Source organism: Pristiophorus japonicus, chromosome 13 (genome assembly GCF_044704955.1).
Source record: "Pristiophorus japonicus isolate sPriJap1 chromosome 13, sPriJap1.hap1, whole genome shotgun sequence".
Lineage (NCBI taxonomy): Eukaryota > Metazoa > Chordata > Chondrichthyes > Pristiophoridae > Pristiophorus > Pristiophorus japonicus.
In genome coordinates this window covers 116,951,301-116,969,085 of record NC_091989.1, presented here as the reverse complement: position 1 = coordinate 116,969,085, position 17,785 = coordinate 116,951,301, and the positions used below count along the sequence as shown (strand labels likewise).

Genomic DNA, 17,785 nt, shown 5'->3' with positions numbered 1-17,785 from the left:
TTCCTCCCTTAAACATACTGAGTCAGTCATTGATTCATTTCAATGCTGTTTGAAAGATGCTGCTGCTCGAGAATGGCCACGACATTTGCCTCCACACAGGTCACTGTATTCAAAGTAATTCACCGTGAAGCAGAGATGTGCTACACAAATGGAAGGGTTTAAAAGAAAATTTATTATTCAACTCGACTAGATCATACAGGCCAGATGTTCAATCCCTATCTGAGCTGAGTTAGCGGATATCAGCTCTGGCACTAAAATGGCCTCAATTTTTCCTGGGCTAAGGAGATAAGTCAAAACAAGGTTTCCGTTGCTGTTCACCATTTAGTGACCTGTTGGAGTGTGTGTGTGTGTGTGTGTGTGTGGCGCAGGATGGAGCTCTGTCATGACACTCCCATTGCTGCACAGCTTAGACAGACTGTCAAGGCACACCCATAAAGAATTTGATAAAGGCAGTGGGCACCTCAAGAACCGTACTTCAGCAGGTGTTGGCACCTTAAGGATAAATAGGATAAATGTGTGACTCAACAGGATGATAAGGATGTCATCTCTCTCCCAGCACCACAACTTTAAACCGTGAAAACAGCTCAACAGTTATCAACTCCCAATGGTGAAATCAGGAGCGCGAAAATAATTGTGATTCCTATCCCCTTGTTGGCAAGGCTGCTGCATTCTTAAGCCCATAAACTGAGACAAAGATTCTAATGTAGCCACAAAATCTTAAAATGTTGTTACAAAAGGAACCTTTCTCTCCATTTGCTCATTTGAGAACTCTTTCCCATTTTCATTCAACAGTCTCAACATGTTCCAACCTTCTCATTGAGAACAGACTGGTTCTTCACGAGAAGAAGTTGATGCACTATTTCATGTCTGTGGTTCTACAATACTTTATTAGTCTACCACCACAAGTTCTCATTCTAGAGTAAAAAGTTAAATAAATCATTTAAAACTCAATTTTCCATTAATAGAAGCTAATTATAGAAAATAACAGATTTAAAATAAGATATCGGTTCAGCAGAACCAAGGTTTTCCTTTGCGCCTTTGCTCATGAGTAATCCAGGGTATAAGCTGGGGAGTGGCACAGTCCATTGATTAATGGAGTATGGGGCCAAATGCGGGAAGTGGAGAGGTCGGAGCGACATCCAATTGGGGGGTTTGTTTCCTACTGCCTGGAAACTGGAGGTGGGATGACTTTGGATAGGACAGAATGAACTTTCTCAAGGGTCAGGGGGGAAAGTGTGCTGTGGAAAGTGAAAAAATATTGGTTTAAGAAAGGGAACAATTGTCAATCCAATGAGCATTCTGTAGAGGGGAATTAGCCAAGTTGTTAGGAGCTGGATCAGAAAAGGGTAGGAGGAATAAATGTTGGGTGTAGTTGAAGTGGTCATAGAGGGTTGAGAGTGGGCTTTCTCAGCAGGGATGTAATTACAGCTTCGATTGGGTTAGAGAATACTTGGGAGTGGGGTTGAAGTGCCATCTTGCAGATGGGATGTTAAATCGAGATCCCATGGCACTATTTTGAAGAGGAGCGGAGTTCTCCCCGGTGCCTGGCCGATAATTATCCCTCAGCCAACATCACTAAAACAGATGATCAGGTCATTATCTCATTGCTGCTTGCAAGACCTTACCGTGTGCAAATTAGCGGTCGTGTTTTCTACATTACAACAGTGACAACACTTCAAGCGTACTGCATTGGCTGTAAAGCGCTTTGGGACATAGAGGCCATGAAAGGCGCTACAGGTACAGCATCGAGAATCCAGAAGCCTGAGGACTGAGGCCGCTCCGGATTCTGTGCATTTCCAGATTTTGGAACAGCTTTATGACATCCCAAATCTGGAAACGCCCGAGCCCAGGTTTGTGTATTTCTGGACTTCGGAAAGTCTCGCCGAAATCCAGAGTCTGGAAATGCTTGGGGGGCAGGGGGCAGAGGTAAGGAGCAGCGAGTCCAGAGAGTCCGGCGGGCCGAGGCAAGGAGCGGCGAGTCCGGCGGGCCGAGGCAAGGAGCGGCGGATCCGGCGGGGCCTGGGCAGGTCCATCCCAGTGTCCAGAACTCATATACAGGTACAGCGTCGAGAATCCAAAGTTATTTCTTTCACTTCTTGGAGAGGGAGGAGTTGATGCCATCAGTACAGGGGTTACCTGGGTTAAGGAGTAGGAAAGTTTCCTGGTGTATCCTCAAATCGGAGGGCAGCAGTCTTGTAGGCACGTGCGCATAACTACCTGGTCATCACGGTCAGATCTGGAATGACCACCTCAAATAATATTGCTGCTACTTTCTACAGCCAAATCCTTTTGCTGCTCCAGGATTAATCTAGTGAGCAAGGTTAAACCCTTGCCCTGTCCCACATCACAATTCATCCTCTTCCCCTCACTTCTCAAGGCAGGTGTGAATAGTTAATGGATAGCAGTTTTCTGCTCAGCCTCCTCCTGTCCCAATAATAGCTGTCCCGCTGACCACATCCCATGTCTTTCTCCTCCTGTACCAACAATGCACTAAACTCCCCAGGAGGAGGCCGTCACCAATACAACTATTATATATATATATAATATATATATATTTTTTTTTTTAATTGTTCCTGGGATGTGGGCATTGCTGGCAAGGCCAGAATTTATTACCCATCCCTGATTGCCCTGGAGAAGCTGAGCCACCTTCTTGAACCACTGCAGTCCTTGTGCTGAAGATACTCCCACAGTGCTGTTAGGGAGGGAGTTCCAGGATTTTGATCCAGTGACAATGAAGGAACGGCAATACATTTCCATTTCAGGATGGTGTGCAACTTCTAATATTTCATATTAGATGAACACCACTGTCATGTTTCTAACCTTCACATAACTATTATGTAACAACACTGTACACTGTATACACCCGAGAAATGCACATCTTGACCACAGGGGGTGAACTTGTGGGAGACACCCCTCACCTGGTCATCCAGGTATATAAAGGGAGGTCCCAGCACTTCTTGGTCCAGGGAATAAAGGTTCAGGTCACGTAGTGATCTTGTCTGCAGTACATGCCTCGTGTGATTCTATATTAAGGTGCAAGGACACTACAACCACCAATACCTATGGTCTATTCAATCTAAAATAAGTATTGTTTATATCTGGAAACAGACAATATATACTGTGGTGTCCAATGGTTGTAGGAGGCCTCAACTGTACCTGTGGAAACTCTGACCTTCAAGGTCATTCTGGAGAGCACAAGGCCTCGAGAGTGGCAGGTAGTATTTGTTCCCCTTTTATCCCAACCCATTAATATTCCCTCCCATCCCACTCTACCATAAAGGCCACTCAACAGGTCTGGCCTTTCCAACTTCATTCTTCTCTATGATCCTCAAATGCATCATCAGCACCACCTCTATACCCATCTTTCTCAAAAGTCATTTCAGTCCTGCCCATAGCACTGCGACAGCTTTATACCAGTCAACAATATCCTGTGACTGCAATCATAGCAAGTCATCCTTTTTCGACCTCTACATGACCTTCGATACAGCCGATCATTCCTCAGCCACTGCCTTTTCTATGAGGCACCACTTTCCTGGTTCCATTGTTGCCTCTCCCACTGTAAGCAGCAGATTTCCTGCAATGGCTTGCCCTTCCATCCCCCCCAGTCACCTTCAGCATGTCCCACGGGTCAATCGTTGGTCATCCCTACACACTGCGCCTGTGCAATATTATCCAAAATCATCTGGTCAGCTTCCAAACTATGATCTCTTTCCCCTCAGGACATTAAATTTAAAGTTTTATCTGCATCTTTAAATCCTTCCACAGCTTTGCCCTACAATCCCCTCCTGCCCCAAATCCTCTTCCAAATACTCTGTTCCTCCAATTCCAGTGTTCTGCACTTCCCTTCTCCTTTGCCCTACCAGTCTGCGCGGCCCCCGACCTGCGAGCACCATCGGAGCAGGCCGGGGAGCAGAAGGAGCAGCGTGGCGGCATATCACTCCAGGGAGCAGCACGTGCTGGAGCAGGAGAGCAACGGCAGTGAAAAGGGATATCATCAAGATCCAGGTCGGTGATTGGAGCGTAGGCAGATACTGCAGGAGCGGAGAGGTCGGGGCGAAGGAGTGGCGAGAGATTGTCGAGGGACGTGATCGGGGCAGAGAAGAGGAGAGGGCCCAGGGGCAGCACGGGCCAGCCCACACTGCGATGTGTGCGCGCACTAGGTCCGTGCAGCAGAGCTGGTCTCCAGTCATCCTGGTTAACCCTTGCTACTGGACCAAGACCTAGCTCGGTCAAGCCCGTGTGGTGGCTGGTGTGCAACAGTCACCACGTTTAAAAATATCCACACACAGACATCTTCCACCCTTCAACATATAATTCGGGACTGTAATGTCTGTAAGCTTGTAATGTTTGTAGCTCCACACTGTGGGTGTGGACATATTGTGTACTGCAATTGAAGAGTTAATGATTAAACAGAACCCGGTTAATTCTGGAGACTTCCGAGAGAGCTGCCTCCATGTTAGGAGCTGTGTGTGCTTGTGCTCTGTGAATATATCACATTTGGCAACTGAGATGGGATTTTTCAGATGAGTTAAAGCTTAATTTTTGGTGAAGGATTCAGCCAGCTGACAGAGACTTTGGGAGTTTGTCTTGGGGAAAAAGCTACAAAAATTCGAGGTAAAATACAACACATGGCATGAACAGCTAGACCTTAAAATGGCAGGTGTATTGGGACATTTGGGTGAATATAGACACGACCGGGAACGTTTTAAAGCGTATGTGGATCAGCTAGAAATGTATTTCACTGCAAATAACATAATCGAAGTTCCAGACAATGCAGTCCAGAACCAGGCTGTGTTGGAACGTAAGAGAGTGATCTTCTTATCGGAGGCAGGTCCAGCATTATACGAAACCCTTGTAAATCTGCTTGTGCCTAATGAGCCAAAGGACACAACGCTGAAAGAAATTTTAACGAAGCTGGAGCAGCACTATAACCCCAAACCGTTAGAAATTGCTGAAAGCTATCGTTTCGGGATTTGGAATCAAAAGGCTGATGAAAGTATCGGTGATTACATCATAGCATTAAAAAAAGCTATCGATGCACTGTAATTTTGGAAAATTTCAAAACTGAGCATTATGGGATCGTTTTGTTTGTGGGGTGAAAAATAATGCGATCAGAAGGAAGTTATTGATGACGGATGACTTGACTTTTGAGATTGTTTGTCAGAGAGGTCGATGAGCATGGCCGAACAATATTCCCAAGAATTAAATAATAATTACGGTCGTCAATCAACTGAGGTAAATCACCTGCAGGTTCAAAGTAAAAGACCGGCATGGCCGAAAGTCTCAGAAACTGGAAATTCTAAGAGCGTCGAAGTCATGATATAGATGCCTGGGACAACACATTGCTCAAAGTTGTCCATACGTGAAGGCAGAGTGTTTCTTCTGCAGAAAGACTGGGCATCTGGCAAAGGCATCCGACTGAAGGGTAAACCAGCTTTTAAAGCTATGAGTCCAGCGTTCAAAGCTATGAGTAGAAATCCCAAGAGACTACATAGCATGGAACAACAACAACAGGACGAGGAGATGTTAGAGTTACACGTCATCAGGAGTACGAGGTTAATGGACAGCGATTCGGAAAGCATCAAAATCCACATAGATGTTGCGGGATTCAAGATACCAATGGAAATTGACATGGGTGCATCCGTGAGTGTAGTACCGGAGTCACTGTACCGTGACTTCTAACTGGAGAAATCCAAGATAGAGCTGCGAGGCTACTCGGGAGAGAAAATTCCTGTGGTCGGTCGTATCACCGTACCGGTGAAATATAAAGATCAAGTTCAGAATTTGCCTTTAATAATAGTGAAAGGAGACAAGTCTGCCTTAATAGAAAGAAATTGGTTGAGCTCACTGAAGCTGGATTGGAGTAAGATTTTGTGTGTGGAAGCGAGATTTTCATCAACGGAAGAGGATACCTTCGCTCTCTAACAGAACCTTCCAAACATGGTGTCGATTTCACACTCATTCAAGGCTCATCCTGAGGAATGTTTCCTCCATGGAATTTCCTTGATTTTCATTTGAACTCATCAACTTCAGGCTCTTTGTTTTCCTGACTCGGACTCAGACTTTGATTCTGATTCGCTGCTGGATTTGTTTCCAGTACATTGGATTTAGGATTTGCTACTGGTATATCAAGGACAACAATTGTTCATTGTGATTGATAGCCATTCGAAGTGGGTTGAGGCGTTTCCAATGTGGAAAACAACAAGTAAAACATTGGACATTTTGCAAAAATTATTTTCTGCATTTGGCCTCCCTGAAGAAATTGTTTCAGATAATGAACCACAATTTTGTTCAGAAGCATTTGCACAATTCACGAGCAAAAATGGTGTGAAACATACCAAAGTTCCACCATACCATCCTGCTTCGAATGGTGCAGCAGAGCACACTGTACAAATTATAAAACGTGCCCTCATAAAACAAATGTTAGATCCTAATCCAAGGAAACGACAGTTGTCATTGGATCACAAATTTGCTAATTCTTTTGATTACATATCGAAATACTCCTCATACAGCTACTGGTAGATCATCAGCAGAGTTGTTTCTCAAACGACAGCCACGAACCAGATTCTCGTTGTTAAAGCCAAATTTGGCACAGTCCGTAGAAGAGACACAATTAAGACAGAAAGAGAATCATGATAAAGGCAGAGTAAAAGAGAAAAGTGTGAAATTAAACCAGAAGGTGAGTGAAGAACCATCACCATAAATGGTTAAAGTGGTTACCAGGAAGAGTGGTGAAGATATGTGGTCCTCGCACATATTTGTTAAAGATGTTTGATAATGGACAGGTTAAGTTTGTTCATATTGATCATATTTTACCTGCAGACATGGAAGGAGTTGAAGGTGGGAATGATTCAATTATTTGTGACTCATCAGATAGTTTTGATACACCAGTAGCAAATCCTAAATCCAATGTACTGGAAACAAATCCAGGAGAGAATCAGAATGAAAGTCTGAGTCTGAGTCAGGAAAACAAAGAGTCTGAAGTTAGAGTGAGTTCAAATGTAAATCAAGGAAATTCCGTGGAGGAAAACGTTCCTCAGGATGAGCCTCGAATGAGTGTGAAATCAACACCATGTTTGGAAGGTTCTGTTCGAGAACGAAGGTATCCTCTTCGAAACAGAAAACAAGTGGTGAAGTTAAATTTGCAAATATGGAAGAAAAATAAGTTTATATTCGGTGTTATGTATAAAACATGAAGGTTATGTATGATGGCTTCTTCATTAAGGAGGGAGAAGTGTAATGTCTGTAAGCTTGTAATGTTTGTAGCTCCACACTGTGGGTGTGGACGTATTGTGTACTGCAATTGCAGAGGTAATGATTAAACAGAACCCGGCTGATTCCGGAGACTTCCGAGAGAGCTGCCTCCACGTTAGGAGCTGTGTGTGCTTGTGCTCTGTGAATATATCACAGGGACCTGGAATATTAGGTCCTTCATTGAAACATTGTGAACTTTTTGACGTGGAAGCAAGTCATCCTCCATTCGAGGGACTGCCTATGATGATGATGCCCTACCACTGGCAGCACTGCCTTCAGCTGCCTCAATTCTACTCTCTGGAACTCATTCCCTAAACTTCTAAAAACCTTTTAAAATTCATCTGTTCCAACCAAAACTTCCAGTTACCCTTCCCTAAATCACTTCCTTCCTGATTCAGTTTTTGTTTCCTTGTGTCTATTTGCGAAGCATTTGGGGATATTACATTAAAAGGCACTATAGAAATGCAAGTTGTTGTTATGCTAATGTCACCCATGACTGTAACTGTTGATTAGCCAGAATTCTTGCCATTAACAAGACTAAAGCCATCAGATTCCAGTCCAACCAGAAACATCACGGCCCAGCCTCCTACCCCCACCAAACATTGGTGTCCGGTTCCTTTTGTGAAGCACCTTACAATAATTCTCAACTTTGCAAGATGCTATATAAAAGTGCAAGCTGCTGTTGTATGTGCTATCAGAATGGAGTGTCAGTGGGGCGGAGTTTGAGTGGAAGCAGGAGATGGACGTCAGGAGAGCAGTAGGGCCAGTGAAGATGCAAAAGATGATGGCGCTGTTGACATTACTGTTAAAAAAAATACCCAAATCCATGAATTTTCACCCTACCTAGCCTCATTTTCACACCACTGGTCAACAGCAGCATCAATGAAACATGGTAGTTTATCTAACATCCGACACTTGGCCAACTGGGCTTGTATTCATTGGAGTTCAAAAGAATGAGGGGGGATCTCATAGAAACGTTTAAAATTCTGACGGGTTTAGACAGGTTAGATGCAGGAAGAATGTTCCCAATGTTGGGGAAGTCCAGAACCAGGGGTCACAGTCTAAGGATAAGGGGTAAGCCATTTAGGACCGAGATGAGGAGAAACGTCTTCACCCAGAGAGTGGTGAACCTGTGGAATTCTCGACCACAGAAAGTTGTTGAGGCCAATTCACTAAATATATTCAAAAAGGAGTTAGATGAAGTCCTTACTACTAAGGGGATCAAGGGATATGGTGAGAAAGCAGGAATGGGGTACTGAAGTTGCATGTTCAGACATGAACTCATTGAATGGCGGTGCAGGCTCGAAGGGCCGAATGGCCTACTCCTGCACCTATTTTCCATGTTTCTATGTTTTTAATAAGCACCAGAAAACATTTTTCAATTGATCTCAACAGATCATCATCATCAGCATTCCCTCGAAATCAAGGAAGACTTGCTTCCACTCCAAAAGTGAGTTCTCAGGTGACTGAACAGTCCAATACAGGAATTACAGTCTCTGTCATTTGTGGGACAGACAGTTGTTGGAGGAAAGGGTTGGTGGGGAGTCTGGTTTGCTGCACTCTCCTTCTGCTGGTTTTCCACATACTCTCGGCGACAAGACTCAAGGTGCTCAGTGCCCTCCCGGATGGTCTTCCTCCATTTAGGGTGATCTTTGGCCAGGGACTCTCCGGTATGGGTGGGGATGTTGCCCTTTATCAAAGAGGCTTTGAGGGTATCCTTGAAACGTTTTCTCTACCCACCTGGGGCTCGCTTGCAGTGTCGGAGTTTCGAATAGAGCACTTGCTTTGGGAGTCTTGTGTCGGGCATGCGAACAATGTGGCCCGCTCAATGGAGCTAGTTGAGTGTGCTCAGTGCTTCGATCAATAAATGGGCAGAGAACCATTCAGCCAAATTTTTGCCCTCTCAACACATCATTCAATTTTCTATTTTGATTTTATACTGGAGCCCGAAGCAACTGCCAGTTTTCAGGTAGTTATGTTAAAACTTAAACATCCATACAATTTCCAAGTGTTTACATAGATACAGATAGAGCAGGCAAAAAAAAATAAGCACATAGGCAGTACAATCAAAGTGAGAGCAGGGTTAGGAAGAGATAGGGAGCACACGCAGTCACGCTACTAGAAGAAATCTCGCATGCCCCTACCCTTGTAGGTCACATGGCTTCCATGAGGTGTATTAAAGAATGTGCATTTATATAGCGCCTTTTCCAAAGTGTTTTACAGCTACTGAAGTACTTTTGAAGTGTAGTCACTATTGTAATGTAGGGAAAGTGGCATACATAATGTAATATCTTCCTGATTAGTCTCTCCCTCCTAGAGCAATTCAAATCCATGGCTTCCCAATACCTGCCCAGTCAGGTCCGCTTCAGGTAAACTCGACTAAACAAATCAGATGACCAGAAGACCTGAAGTCGACGTACATGGATGGGATAATGTTGGCATCGACCTTTTCTAGGCAGTGAAAAAAAATCCAGTTGGGAGGCTACACATCTTGAGAAATTATAACAGATCATTTTTTTATGTTAACAGTTTATGTTCCATCACATGTTGAGCTTTATATTACCCCTCACAAATCATATGCTCAATAACTGATCAAATTACTCATCAACAGAAACTGATCACTCTGCATTGCTTTGGATGCAGTGTCACATGCCTTGCTCCAACAACAGCTCGAACTCGAGGTTCAACTGCTGAATAATTTAATTTGGTTAGGGTGCATTGAGTTGCATCCCAGTACTCAATCTAACACGTGTTAGGACAGCAACATCAATTGTACCGAGAGGTGGTCTTCAAAAAAAAAACACTTCAATTGAGTACAGTAATCAATTGAGTACAGTAATGGATGATGTTGGTTTTGGGAACACCTTGGAAAGACCCATAGTTACAACTAACTGAGGGGTTGAATATTCAAGGGCAGTAGCTGTACCTAGAGTGTTCTCATTCCAAATAAATCACGTAAGTGAATATATCCCCGACTTCTGCAGCACCTGATCTTGAGAATGCAGCCGCACAGACTAATGCTGCCTTACTGTCCTTCATCGCAGCAGCTCATTGGCATTTACCGAGAAGTTTACAAACTATTGCAGATACTCGCCAAAAATGAACAGTTGCAGTCAGACTCGTGAGCTCTGGTACCGAGAGAGAGCAGACCTTTAGATTCAGAAACATGACCACTTCTTCATGATCCCTCTCTCTCTCTCTCACACACACACACGGCTTCAGATAGCACAGGTCGATTGCACTCCGATTGATGTGAACACTACAAATCAAAATGATCCGATTTAATTAACAGGAGAACTGTAGTAATAGCTTTGTTGCTGTGTGTGTATGCAAAATTGCTCCCGGAGGGACGAATGAATCTACACTAGACTGAGGTATAAGAAGTTCATGAAATGATGCATTTGATCAGTAGTTACTTGAATACAGCAATCTCACTGGCCGGTTGGACTAACCAGCAGCTCTCAAGTCGAAGAGCATAATAAAGTGTACTCACGGATTTTAGCCAGGCTGGCTACCAGTATCCAGATTGCGATCAGGTAGGGTCCTTGGACATGAACCCATTGCCACTTAACCGTCTCGAAGCCCATAATGCCGGGACCGTGAGGATCCCCTACGTCCTCCGTGCTCTGCATCCTGGTTGGATGGGTGGTGGTCTGCAGCTCTGGGTAGCCGGCGTTGCCTGAGACCTGCTGCAAAGATGAGATGCCGTTTGCAGCGAGCAGAGTGTGGAGCGCACACAGCGCCGTCACCGCGCTCAACAACCGGCGCGGCGGACAGGGCATCTCCCGGACTGCAAACGTGCCTGCACCTCTCGACAGGATAATCACCAGCTCGGCTTCCCAGCTCAGCTCAGCCTCCTTTACCTGCTGACTCCTTGGCTTTTAACCGCGAGAGGCTGGCGTGGGCAGCACGTGACGAGCACTGGTACTCAGTGGCCAATGACGGCACTCGGCGCCCCGGGAAGCTCGGCAGCCCGCCAATCACAGGGAGAGGAGCAGCTGGACCTCGCGCTACAACCCCAGCGCGGGACCCCAGCGGGACACACTGCAAACTGAACCCGCTGCACTTCAGCGAGTCCTGTCTGTGTGTATGCACCCATTTCAAACATTGCACATACTTTTTAAGCAGTGTTCGACATGTATTTAAAATGTCAATTTATTTAGTGTTTCCTTGATATCCAAAACGGCATTTAAAAAGTTATATAAATCACAATGAAACCAAATGCTACAATTAAATAACGTTCTCCCCTCCGAGACATGTAGAAATAACTCGTGACATACTCTGTCGGATATATTGGAAAGATTGAGTGCTCGCTGGCTGCCTAGGTAATTGTCTGTGCTATCTCCTTGAAAAGGTATTGCATCTAATTGGCCTTTAGCTTTAAACCTACTCCAACCTTCAAATATTGCCGTCGCTGGATAGGGATGATATAACTTAATTGGTTTCAGGGACGGCAATTATTACAGACTTGCTGTCCAGCTGCAGTCACTCGTTGCTCCATTGAACCGTCATGCTTATGGTCAACATTGCTTGGTCGTCTTCTTTAATAGTGTGCAACATGAAGGAATGAGAAAAACACTGCGATTGAGTGAAATGCGAAAAATGACATTCTCCTACATATAGAAACGAAAGCACCTCGCAATCTATAAACCTCTGGAATATGTCGTCCCCTAACAAGGCTGTAGCTTTACATGTACGGCCATACCTGTCAGGACAGCAAGTAAGGAAAATAATGATCAAATATTATAATTTATGCTAATTAAGGCAATTTTGTTAGTGACAATTAAACTCTGATCCCCAATCGTATATTTGTCTGAAACTGTTTAATTGCATTACATACGCATATTACTTTTTTTCCATTACAAATATTTGCTTATACTTGTGTTATCTTCTTAAGACATCACTAACAAACACACTCTATAAGATGACTCCAACTGTCATCATGTGACCTGTGACCTGTCACATGACCCTTTTATTGTATTTACATCAGTAGTTGTATTACCACAGTAGTCTACTAGGTGGAGCAGTAGTCCACTAGGGGAGCTATATTACACTTCTCCCTCCTTATTGAAGAAGTAATCATAACAAAATAATCATCACACATAACTTGCATCGTTATACACAATAACAAATATGGACTTCGCCATATTTACAAAACAAACTTAACCACTGGTTTTCTGTTTCAAAGAGTATACCTTCGCTCTTGAACAGAATTTTCCAAACTTGGTGTCGAATGTGGACTCATTCTAGGCTGTGCCTGAGGAGAGTTTTCCTCCAAGGGCAACCCTTGATCTACATTTTGATTTTCTACAACTTCAGACTGTTTGTCTGCCTGACTCGGACTCAGACTTAAAGTCTGACTTTCTCTTGGACTTGTTTCTTGTACATCTGATGTAGGATTTGCTACTGGTACTATACTTGTAACAAGACTGTCTGACTCATCAAAAATAATTAAATCATTCCAACCTTTAACTCCTTCCATATCTATGGGTAAAATATGATCAATGTGAACAAACCTAACCTTTCCATGATCAAACATCTTGACCAAATATGTGCGAGGGCCACATAGTTTCACTACTCTTCCTGGTAACCACTTTAACCATTTATGGCAATGGTTCTTCACTCTAACCTTATGATTCAATTTAACATTTCTCTCTCATACTCTACCTCAATCATGATTCTCAGTTTCTAGTCTTTTGAGTTTTTGCTCAACTGAGTGCATATGGTATGGGACGTGGCTTGCAGTAAACTGGTCTAGCGTCCTTCTGCACTCTGACACTCGCCTTGAAGTGGTGTGCCTGTTTCGCAGAATGCTTTCAGATACTGCTTGATGACATCATCTTTCAATGCAAATTTCGTTTCCACTCGAAAAATCTCATTCCAATCCAGCTTCAGTGATCCCAACCAATTTCTACCTATCAAGGCAGGTTTGTCTCCTGCCACTAGTATGAGAGGCAAGCTCTGAAACTGATCCTTGTATTTCACCGGTATGGTGGTATGTCCTACAACAAGAATTTGCTCTTCAGAGTAGCCTCGCAGCTCTATCTTCGATTTCTTCAGTCAAAATTCACTCAACTTGTCGAGATATAGCGATTCCGATGCTACACTCATGGATGCACCAGTGTCGATTTCCATGGGTATCCTGGTTCCTGCAATGTCTACTTGGATGATGATACATCACAAATCATTGTTAGCTACCCTCGTGCTCCTGATGACATGTATCTCCAAAATCTCTTTGTCCTGTTGCTTCTCTTCAATGTTATGTAGTTTCTGGCGATTTCTACTTAGGCATTGAAAGTTGGCTTATTCTTTAGTTAGCATGCCTTTGCAAGATGCCCAGTTTTCTTGCAGTAGGAACACTTTGCCTTCACATATGGACAGCTTTGAGCAATGTGTTGTCCCAGACACCTATAGCACGACTTCAATGCGCTGTTACCGTGGCCAGTTGTTGAAGCCTTGGGACAACTGCCCTTTACTTTTAACCTGCAGACAATTAACCTTGGTTGTCTGATGACTGGAAATGGTGCAAAATTCTTGGGAGTATTGGTTGGCCATATCCATCGACATAGCTGTCTGACAAGCTCAATCAAAAGTCAAGTTAGGGGTTGTCAACATCTTTCTTCTGATTGCTTCATTTTTCAACCCACAACTAACAGTCACGTAATCCTCAGTCCTGAAAGTTTTCAAAATAATAGTGAATGGATAGCTTTTTTTAAAGCTATAATGCACTCACTGATACCCTCATCAATTAATTGATCTCGTATTCCAAAACAATAACTTTCAGCAATTTCCAGGGGCTCAGGACTGTAGTGCTGAATCTCCTTCAGTGGCATGTCCTTCGGCTTGACGGGGGCAAGCACATTTTTCAAGGTTTCATACACCTCGGGGCCTGCTTCAGTCAAGAAAATAGCCTGTTTCCTTTCTAACACCACTCGGTTATCGTTTTCATCATTGGGGACTTTGACAATACTATTCACGGTGAAAAACATTTCAAGCTGTTCCATATACGCTCTGAAAATCTCTCGGTCACGATGAAACTCACCCAAGCGCACCCTTATTCCCATGGGCGCAGCCATTTGGACTCTGGCAGTTCAGCCAAGTGTGCTTGTAATTTACCATGGATTTTTAACTGTTCTGCAAAACAAAGAACCTCTCAAAGTCTCTCTGTTGGTTGGCAGAATGATCCACCAACAAAAATTTCAACTAGGGAATCCGATTATCCTATTCTCATTCGCCAATGTAATATCTTCTTACAACATCACGAACAAACACACTGTACAAGATGGCTCCAACTGTCATCATGGGACCTTGTCACATGACCCTTTTATTGTATTTACATCAGTAGTTGCCTTACCACAGTAGTCCACTAGGTGGAGCAGTAGTCCGCTAGGGGAGCTATATTACAATACTCGCTTGTATTGTGGATGGGAAAGTTCTTCAATGGGAGAGGGGAATTCAGCTGTTATATTCCAAAAAATTGCATCCAAACGAATTTCCAAGAAATCTGTTTTACATAAATGGAATTAATCTTGGGTGTCTAATTTTAATGATTTTATGTAAAGTTCCTAGTGCAGGGCACCTCCAAAAATAATAGAACATGTAAAATAAACCAAGAAATATTGGTTAGGTGGCACCAAGTTTGGATTTTGAGAGCCTGACTTTTATTCTGATAATTTCAGATTTTCCCTCCCAGAGCACTCATCCCTCTCCGTATCAGGGATTCATCACCCAGCCATATCCACTCTTTGCTGCTGATTCATCACTCGACATTCATTAACTTCCTTCATGCCTTGTACATGCCCCTTTTAGCTTGTGAAGTACAAATTGCTGCAGTTAGATCACCTTCATGTTCTTTGATTGGGCAAAAGAAAAAGTCATTTTTTTTAAAACACCCTTTCTTCGTGTCGAACCAAATCTACCACCTCTTAAGCTTTGATGACTCCACCCTGAATACTTTTTCATATGAACATACAAAAAGGATGAAATAAGATCATTAAAACCCACCAATGCCCACCCTCATTATTACACAATGCATCCCCCGATCTATTGACATCCTTGGCCTCACTACCTCTTCAAATCTCAAATGGAATTCCCACGTCATCTCCAATACTAAAGCTGCCTCTAAGAAGCTTATATTTCTGTTTGTGCCAAGCAGTCCTTTGTCCCCTCAACAACTTTGGAGTTTCTCTTAAACCCAAGACTTGAATATTGCTCTATCAGAGAAGGCACTTCTAACATTTGCATTCTTGGACAGGATACAAGGCAAAACTCTCATCTGACAGATAACTTCTAAAATGAAATCTCTTCTGTCTAATTTATTGGTACTTCTCCCTGTGCCCCTCATTCTGTTGAAGTTAAGATGCATCAGATGGTCTCCTACCCTAACTCATTTTTCCCAGAATTTTAAAAATGTAGAACTTCTTACTGCTCTTTGTCTTCCTTTCTCTACAATCGAGAGGCTTTAAAACCCCTATCACCAAATTAATACTATTGATGTATTCATTGTACAGTCTGTGTTTAAGGTACAGGCAATTCTCGATTATCCGTACATGGATCTAACCGAGAACCCATTGCAACGGCACTTTTGAAAACTGTAGCACACGTGAATATCTCGATCAGCTCAAGTGTCAATCACTCATCAATTGACTCGGGTTGTGCACTCATTTCTCATTTCGCAACTGACACAGGCATTAAATAATTGTCGCACACGTGAAAATCGCGATCATTTTAACTAGCAAGCACACATAAATTGAAGCAGGCGTGGACTTCTTTCTCACTTTGCAACTGTCACACGCATTGAAAGCAGATCAAGCAGTCGGGTGCACAATTTAAAATGTCTTGTGGAGGCACTAAAAGGAAACGAAAGATATTGTGCATTCAGCAGAAGTTAGAGATTATAAAGAAGTATGAAGCTGGCAGAAGTGTGCCTAACTTGATGGAGGAATATGAAGTTAGGTCATCAACAATTTACGATATCAAGAAGCAAAAGAAAGATCTTGAAAGATTCACCGATGTTTCTGAATCTCCCGTGAAGATAATGGCCCGCAAGAATTTGTGAAAGCTGAAGCTTCACAAACTCGACCAGGTGCTTTATGAATGGTTTGCTTTGAAGCGTTCTGAAGGTGTGGCAATTTCAGGGCCAATGATTATAGCAAAGGCCAAGGACTTCAAGACGAGAATTAATCCAGATAAAGAGTGCATTTTCTCAGAGGGGTGGCTCACATAATTTAAGCAGCGCCATGGCATTCGCCAGTTGCATGTGTCGAGCGAGAAAAGATCGGCAGACATTGAGGCCACACAGAATTATGCAAGAACATTTGCTGGAATGGTGCAGGAAATGAAATTGACCGCAGATCAACTGTACAACGCCGATAAGACTGGCTTACTGTGGAGGTGTTTGCCGACTGCTATGTTGGCTGCAGCAGGGGAGAAGGAAGCTGCAGGCTTTAAGATGAATAAGGACAGGTTAACAATCTTAAATTGTGCCAATGCCTCTGGTGAACACAGACTTCCACTTTTAATGATTGGCAAATCAAGACGACCACGTGATTTAAAGGGAATTATTCATTTACCAGTCAGCAATAAGGCTCAGAGAAATGCATGGATGGACAAGGACATATTCATGGAATGGTTCTCAACAGAATTCGTCCCCCAAGCTCGAGAAAACATGAAGAAAATAGGCAAACCAAATGGAAAGTGTGTCCTGCTTCTGGACAATTGCAGAGCACACCCACATGAGTCAAAATTTGTGTCCAGTTGTGGCAACATCAACGCATGCTATCTGCCCCCCAATGTGACCTCGCTCATTCAACCTATGGATCAGGGTGTCATACAAAGTGCCACTATAGCAACAACTTCATGTGCAGATTGATTAATAGCGATCTATCAATCATTGATTTCCAGAGAGCATACACTATTATAGATGCCATCTATGCATGCTCTCTGGCATGGAGAGAAGTAAAAAACGTAACAGGGCGTTGGCGCAAGTTGTGGCCCAATGTCATGACTGAAGACAGTGCTTCTGATGACGAAGAATTCGAAGGTTTCTAAGCTGGGGCTAATACAGAAAAGGCTGTCAAAGAAATCGTGGAGATTGTCAGCAGTGCTCACGATTCAAACGCACTTAAATCCCTAGCAGAAGATGAGATTGCTCAGTGGATACATGTTGACATCGACACAGCTGTAGCAAAATCTTATACCGATGAGCATAGTCACCAATAAAGACAAATTTGATGACGAGATGAGCGATTCAGACACTGAGATGAAGTAAAAGAGAGGAAAACTTGGGCACGTACTGAAGAGGCAAGGAAATATGTCGTAAGTTTTTTTGAGGAGAATTCTCATTTCACTTCTCACGAGCTTCTGCAAACTCATATCATCCACAACACTTTAATAAAGAAGAAAATGAATTCACTTAAACAAGCAGATATAAGATCGCTTTTTAAAAAATGAAGCTTAGTTTTAACACTTTTAACTCTTTTAACATAAAATAATTTCAAGACAATATGAATCCATTGTTATGTATTTTATT

General features: G+C 43.2%; 1 protein-coding gene and 1 pseudogene across 1 annotated transcript in view; one reads left to right on the top strand and one right to left on the bottom strand.

Annotated features, from left to right (window-relative positions):
- Positions 1-10,957, bottom strand: part of slc9a5 (solute carrier family 9 member A5) — a 291,075-nt gene extending 280,118 nt beyond the window's left edge. The window contains exon 1 of the mRNA XM_070896905.1: positions 10,748-10,957. Coding sequence (XP_070753006.1) covers positions 10,748-10,886 — 139 coding nt within the window. The 5' untranslated portion in view covers positions 10,887-10,957. The remainder of the gene's footprint in view (positions 1-10,747) is intronic.
- A 5,130-nt stretch (positions 10,958-16,087) lies between these two features.
- On the top strand, positions 16,088-17,304 carry LOC139278175 (jerky protein homolog; annotated as a pseudogene).
- Positions 17,305-17,785: the final 481 nt, after the last annotated feature.